At 45.3% G+C, this 7,757-nt stretch overlaps 1 protein-coding gene across 3 annotated transcripts in view; it reads left to right on the forward strand.

Moving 5' to 3' along the window:
* Positions 1–3,070, forward strand: part of DCAF1 (DDB1 and CUL4 associated factor 1) — a 149,718-nt gene extending 146,648 nt beyond the window's left edge. For all 3 annotated transcript variants that reach the window (XM_019505170.1, XM_019505171.1, XM_019505172.1), the window contains one exon: positions 2,120–3,070. In XM_019505170.1, coding sequence (XP_019360715.1) covers positions 2,120–2,178 — 59 coding nt within the window. In that variant the 3' untranslated portion in view covers positions 2,179–3,070. The remainder of the gene's footprint in view (positions 1–2,119) is intronic.
* The last annotated feature ends 4,687 nt before the right edge of the window (positions 3,071–7,757 follow it).

Genomic DNA, 7,757 nt, shown 5'->3' on the forward strand with positions numbered 1-7,757 from the left:
ATCTCCTTTCGCAGTCTGGTCACTAAGGCGTCCTCCTGCTAGTGCTCTCAGGAAGCACGATGGGAGAAATCGCTTGGACTTCTCCTCAGCTTGCCCCTCAGGCTCACCTCAGGCACCTGGATGCAAAGTATCTCATTTGAAAGGAACTTCTTGCTCGTGCGTGGCAGCTTAGAGCAGAGTGCCCTGGGTCTTGCATGTGGAGCTGTGAGTTGTTATTTAGCATCTAAAACCACCAGAGCCAAGCTGGGGTGTGAGTGGTTGCCTGGCAGCTCACAAGAACCTCTGTTTGCAGAGTTTAGCTTTGTACTGGAAGGATGTCTGTGTTTGTACTGAAGGACTTGGTTGTGCTGTCCCATGTGGTAGTGGTGATAGGTCCCCGAGGTGGCTCTGGGGCCAGTCTGGAGGTATTGCAACCCCAGAACTGACAAGAACTGGCTCAGAAACGTACCAGAGAGGCCTGTTCTGCTGGGCTGCTGGTGGTAGCTCAGAATGGAGAACACCTTGGGGGCGTGAGGAGACTGGGCTGAAGAGCCAAGAAGCACCTTTTCCCCATGGGGTGGGGGAGAGGCATGCTCAGGGCAGCTGTCTTCCACCCCTTTTCCAGTATTTCTCCCTTCCCTGCTCCCAGCTCATTACTTTGCTTCTCTCCCTCTCCATGTGTTTGCACTCCCCGTCCTTCACCCATTCCCTCATTGCATAAGTGTACCTGGTGTTTGCCAGCAGTGCTTCATGGCTCAGGGGCCATGCTGGCTGCCATGGCATGGGGACGGCTGCTTTTAAGAGAAGGTGCTGAGGAATGGGCAGCTGGTGCTCCTCCGGGGGCCTGGACCTGCAGAGGAAGCAACCTCTTTGTTCCAATCCACCTTCTTGATTTCTTCAACAAACCTGTGTTGCCCCATTTCTCTGACGCGCGTTAAAGGGACCCACAGAAAGGAAGTGGGGCAGGTGCCCTTGCTGCTGCAGTCTGATGTTTCTTTAAGGTTAAACAAAGCCTCCTAGAAAGTCTGTTCTCTTTTACACCTTTTTTAGAGGCATTGTAGGGAACTAGCAAAACTGACATGGCAGCAGGCTGAGAGGAAAATCGTAGGAGTCTGGCTCCCTGCAATGTTCAGCAGACCCAAGGATGTCTGTGTCTTGCACCACTTCTGGTGAGGCAGAACTCGGCTCACGTTCCTGCTACTTTCTCAAGTACCCAACAACACTGATGGAAGCCAGACTTCACTGCTTAAAATGAAGAAGTAGGTGTGTAGAAACTGAATAGCTGCTGCTTCTGTTCAGGATCACAGAACAAAATCCAGCAAAATCCTACATTTTAAAAATTCTGTGCAGGTCACTTGAGTGCTCTGCCTTTGTATTTAGTGAAAACCACTTTGTGTATCCTGGGAGGGAAGTGTTAGCAACACTGCTATCATTGCCTCTTTCCTGGGGAAGAGGTCCCATTGGTGTACAGTGTGGGAGGGGAAGATTGATAAGAATATAGCTGCGGGAGGTCCTGTCTGTTTAACCTGCCACATAAGGAATTAGGTGGGAACTTTTGCTGAGAATGTAACACGCTTCCAGAGTTTGTGTACTCGCTTGTGCTGCTTTCACGTGGGGTCTTTTGTACGTGTATGGTCAAGGGAGGGACCTTTGGCTCCTCTGTAATGGACTCGGGTAGACCTCAGTTGAGTGTAGGAACATGAGTGACAGGTGCCTATTTTGTAATAATCCTGTGTTGCAAGGCCAGATCTGTCCCATCCTGACGGCAGCAAGAACTGGAGCCTTTGTATGTTCCCAGTAGGTTGTGCAAATGACTTGTGTGAGTAATCTGCTGCTGGTGAAGCCTAGCAATGGAGTCCTGCCAGCTAATGTAAATCTCCTGAGGTAAAACCAAACCAATCCCTAGAACCAGTGCTTTAATGAGATGAGGGAGGAGGAGGGTTTACAGGCTTGCAGTTCTGGATGCATTTAGAGCACCATTTACAGGCAGTAGCTGCTGGTAGTACGGGATTAATTGGTTGGTGGTCCCAAGCAGGTGGTGGTGATCTTTCATAACTGAATAAGTGGTTTTACTTAATAGATGTGACAGCTGCATTCTCTGTTGTACACCAAACAGATAATCTCTTTGTCCCCTTTCCAGCTGACAGTTCAGATAACTCTGACTTGGAAGACGACATAATCTTATCTCTGAATGAGTGAGGAGTGACCATCATGCAGGGTCTTGGCGGCAGGAGAAACTCCCTTCCCAGAAGATGGAAGACCAAATCTGAAGCATCGCTATCCTTTCCTCCTGGGGACGCCCTGGGAACTCCAGCCCATTTGCTGTGTTGGTTTGAGTCAGAGCTAGTCTCTTGCTTATGGCCACAGCTCTCCAATAAAGAGACCGGGGTTAGGCCTCTTTCTCTCTGCCTTTTTTTTATTTTTAATTTTAGGCTGAGATGACTCTGCAAGGAAACGTCTGAAGATATTTCACAATATATTTTCTTTGTATAAAGTTCTTTCCTAAAGAACAGAAATAGTTTTATATAAAATCAGAAAAAAAGGAAAAAAAAAGGCAGGCGTTCTAGTAAAGAAGGTATGAGCTTTGTATTAATGTAGTACCTTGTTACCATGGGGTAGGTGCCGGGAGAAAAATTGTTTAAAATAACAAAGAGGCATTTTTACTCGACTATTAAATTAACTGAGAGGATCATGGTTTCTAAAACTGCTGAGTGAGAATATTTTTATTTTAAATGATTTTTTTTAAAAAAACAAAACAAAACAGGCGTTTCCCCTGTCTGCTGCCTGTGTGTGTTGGTAGCCTTTGTCCCAGAGGGAAAAAGCCCAGGGGATGCTTGGCAACTGAACATAAAGGCTGTTTGAAGCAGAGAGTTCTGCTGTGCTAGGAGCTCTCGCAGGAGGCTGAAAGCCTGGTAAGAGAGAAGGGACTCTGGGAAGAAGCTTGAGCCCTTCCTTTGTGATTCAAGTTTTTTAATCTTTTTTTCTCCCTTTTGCCGTCTGTGTGGAAACTGCAAATCGAAGGCCTTTTTCTTTAATGTAAAGTGTATTTATTAAAAAAAAAAAAATAAAATCCAAATCCCATCTCTGTTTATGGCTGTGAGCGGTTGCCATGTGTTGCCTTCCCACCCATGAAAAAATAGTCCTCTCTGCACCTGCAGGAGAGTGGTGTTGCCCGAGAAGCAGCTTGGTGTGGGAGACAAGTAGGGATTTGTAGCTAATAGCTGAGTTGCCACAAGGAAGGGTGAGGTAGTTGGATTCCACCCTGAGCAGCAAGTTAAGCCAGGCTACAGTTATACAGACTGTTCAATTAAAACATGTTCAGTTAATTGCAGTAGGGCCCTGGTCACTCTAGAAAAAGGAATTTCAAACCCCACCCCTTTCACTTTAGTATTTGAAAACATGTTATCATGCCAGACTTGTTTAAGATCTACCTGAACAGTTCCAACACAGTTAACCACATTGACCTTGGTGAACACTGGGGCTCTGCACAGCCTGGCTCGCATGGGGAGTTACTTGATCCCTTCCTTTGCGGCACAAATGGTAAAGATCACACATTGGAAGGGTCTCTGCTGTCTTGTGGCTTGACGACAGAAAAGGTAAATTAGGTTGGTGCTCTTGTTGGCGTATCATAAAGGCCAATGCCCCCACCTTAAAAATCAGTGTTAGTTTCTTCTTTGACTTTACTACACAATGCCTAAAACTTTTTCAGGTTACTGTGATTTTATAACAAAACCTGCTTCTGTGACTTAGCTGGCCTATTTTGTCTTGGTTGACCCTCAAGTTACTGCCTGGGCTTAAGAATACATTCTGCACCCAAAAGTTTCTAATAAAACTTTCCACCTTTGATTAAAACAGTTGGTTTTAGCATTCTCAGAATTTGCCTTCAGTATCAGACTAGCATGGGATCTGCCTGGGCTTCCAGCCTGCCAGATGCCCAGTGGAAGTTCTGCACAAAGGACAATGCACGTTTTTCTTTCCTTGCAATTTCATTAGAGGAGAGGGCTTCTCTTCCCCATTGTAACTGTGGATAAACACATTCAGGAGAGAGCTGGTAAGAGCTTTTTTCCTTTTTAATAATAAATGAAATCTCTAATGGATACTGACACATTGAAGATGCACTGTGCCTGTTTGTCTTCATGAGGCTCAGCAGCTGGAGGGGAGTGGGTACAAGACAGCAAAATTTTACACTTGTTATCTGGCAGCTACAAAGCCCCTCATGTTTGACTCTTCAAAGTGAAACAGACAGGCCCTTGATCTAGGTAGCCTGAACTCAGCTTTCAACAGTAGAAGATGCTATGCAAGGTTTTGGCAACACTTGATTCATTCTGACCAGCTGCCTTCTCTCTGCTCTTCTAGTCTTGGCCAGCTGGCAGTGAATTTGACACACAAGCAACAACATCTACAATTTAAGATGAAATTGCCCTAACACAAAACTCCCCTTAAATCAGGTATAAATGAGCTCTGTCCACACCTTAAGTATCATGGGGTCTAAAGGAAACATGCTGGGGTACCAAATACTTCAAAGCAGCTACCACCTGACACCATTAGGGCAAAATCTGTGCCCCATTCTGCTACAGCCACACCCAAAATTAAGCTGTGACCTTGAACGGAGATCCTTCTGCAGCCCAGAGATGTTACAGCAGATGAGGAAGAGAAATGGGTGCTTGGCATGTGCTGCTCAAACCTGCACTGAAATAGGGAGCCACTTACGGTTATTGAAGTTCTCAGCATTCCCTCCTGTATCCTTTCTAGGGCTAGCTGGCCAGCAGGGTTGTAGGAATGAGCCCTCCATTTCTAGATGCTCCTCTAGCCAGGCAGTAAAGCAGAACTCCTCTCTCCATCCCTACTCTGTGATGCAGAAATGGGAGCTACAAAGAACGTGTGAAACAGCACATGGAAATGCTCCCCTGTGAGGATGCTGGTGTCTTTGCTGTCTCCTTAGCAGCAGGGCCCAACCATGCTGCTCTTCACTTTACACTCTACAGCAGGTGGTTTAGTGCAGCCTTTTAATTTAAAAAAAATACAAATTTTCCTCATTATGGTCACCCAGAGGGATACAAGCCAGACACCTTTGATAAAGGAGCAGACAATCCAGCCTTAACAAGGAACAGCATGATCCATGTCAGCACAGAACTGATGTGTTGAAGGCTCCAAGCTCAGCCATGCAGGATACCATCCCAGTGTGTCAATTGTGTCATTCCAGCCACCACTGTACAAACAGCACACCTGCTACAGGGACCCCCCCTACCCTCACTGGAGCCTTTCTGAAATGGGGGGTGGGATATACAGCTCAAAGTTATACTTCAACACCTACTTTAGCACAGTGCCTATGAAGTGTAGCAGAACCAAACAGCAGCATCTCTAAAACACACAACCCTGAGTAATAAGCGCTCACGGCTGGTCTCTCCTGCCAGCTCCGTTCTCTAATGGACGCACAGCTTAAACACAAATTCTAACAGCCCCTGCTGAGCCAAAACTGTTGGCTGAAATGGCATAAAGGTTCTGGGAAGAGCAGACCACTTCTAATAGTAAATCTTGTTCAGAAAGGTTACTAAAACAGCTGTGAGGCCAATGCTAATAACTGCAACTTTGGCTATACCATAGCTCCTACCACCAACTTAAACAGCTTTGCATGACACAGAATTTAAGCTGCTGTAGTTGACAGCCTTCTCTGTACTGGGGAAGTAAAATCCTTACCCAAATAGTTTGCCACCAATATTTTTCCTTTACCAGCCCTTTTTTTCCATGCCCCATCACAACAGCCAGCTAGTGGCAGCATTTGCCTCCTGCAACATTTTCAACTACCACAGCCCCAGAGAACCACCCATCTACAGCCCAGCATGAACTTGTGCTCCATCTGCAGCATGAGATAGCCCCAAGCCCCTTTTATCAGCTGTGGGAAAGGGGCAGAGAATTACCTGGCACCAACCCTCCCAGTTCCTGGCTTACCCTGGACTTTAACCTCTTCTATCTTCCCTGGGCTCCTGCCCTCAAGAAAGAGTTCACTGCACACCCAGACAGAACAGTAAGCAGTTACACACTCATGGAACCAACAGCACCTGGTAAGCACCTGTGCACTAGTCTTTTATTTTCCTTGCAACTCCCTGCCCCCCACGCCACTACACACCTTGGCTACATAGGGTCAGATTCAAACTGACCTTGTAGGCAACTAAATGGGATGCCATGGAACTGCTTAGGTGTCATCATTGGGATGACCTCCATGGAGCCAGTCATGAAAATGAACCAGAACGCAGGACTCTACTCACCCACAGGACTGCCTCGCCCTTAGAGGACACCCTGGACACCAAGCAAGTGGCAATGTGGATCACCCTCCCAAGGCAAGGTGCCTGTTTGTATTTTAAGCACTGCAGCACCCAAGTAGAGGTACCTTAAGAGACTGGCTAGGATCTAGCTCATGGTGTCTAGCTGGAGTGCAAGGTCCTTAGAACACGGACCTTGTCCTTATGTAATTCAGCACTAACTTTGCACACATTTGATGCCAGATACATAACAGCTACTTTTTTTCTTTAAACAGTAACTATGTTTTTTTTAATTTTGTGAGATGTCTGAACATTTACAATGCCAGGATACCAACATATTCCTGATCCTATGAATGAGAGACTTGGTTCATAAGTACACAGCAAACAGCCAGCAGACCAACACTTACCGAGAGTAAAAGCCCGTTCACAAAGCACCTTCCCACAAATCTAATGCATGAGGAATCTAAAATAAAAAAATAATTACTATTTCTTTGGCCCTTCAAGGGACTCAAAGATGTAAGGTATCTTCTGCCTCTGTCACCCAATTCTCAAGCCTCACTGCCTCCCAGATCTGTTAATGCGCAGTGGCTGCCACACTTTCATAAGCAGCAGCCCCTCCTGCTAGAATTTAATGACAGGAAAAGACACCAAGGTGGTTGGTACCCATGAACCTCCCTCAATAGCATATGCCTTTAATGCAAAGGGTATTCTTCAATGAAAGCTATTACCTCTGGCCTTAAGTGATATTAAACAGCACTTGTTTGAAAACTATACTTAAAGGCTACAATGGTTTACTTCTGAGGCATCAGAAGACACAATCGCAGATAAAAGCCATTGTGTTCCTATAACTGCTGAAACCACAGGTAGCCCATCTACTCTACAGCTTTGTCTGTAGTGTAACTAACAGCATGGCCACAACGCACAATTCAGAGGTACTGAATCTACCTCTACACAAGCTAGCTTGAGCAGCAGCCACAGTATACCAGTATTAGCGTGAAGCTCTGCTTAGACTAAATTACCCTGCTGAGAAATATTAAATATTTAAAAGAAGAAAATTGATGATACCTTCCTTTATTAAAATAAACAATCAATCATGCATCACCATGGTGCAAACCTGGTGCAAAGGAGACTATTTCTTCCAGAACGCCTGTTTTACTTTCTTACAACAGAAGAATAATGGGAATTTAAAGACAAACTGCAAAATTAGTTTCTCATCCCCCTTCTCCAAGACTCCCACGTCAACAGTCATTATTAAAAAAAACAAAACAAAACCCTATTTCTAAATATAGTTTGAAAGAGTTACTCTCCCCACTTTAGGCTACTGAGAAAGCAAGCTACAAATACCCTAGATTATCTCCCAATGAACCACCTCACAACATATTACAGAACAAGGCATGAAGAAATCATTTCTCCCTACCTGCCAATTTCCTTTCCTTGTCCATTGCTCTTACAGCAGTAGGGCTTCCTAGACTCTTAGGAAGTCTAACTGCATTAACATACAAGTATGTTTTAAAAAGA

This window comes from Gavialis gangeticus, unplaced genomic scaffold (assembly GCF_001723915.1).
Source record: "Gavialis gangeticus isolate Ggan-Ray unplaced genomic scaffold, GavGan_comp1, whole genome shotgun sequence".
NCBI lineage: Eukaryota > Metazoa > Chordata > Crocodylia > Gavialidae > Gavialis > Gavialis gangeticus.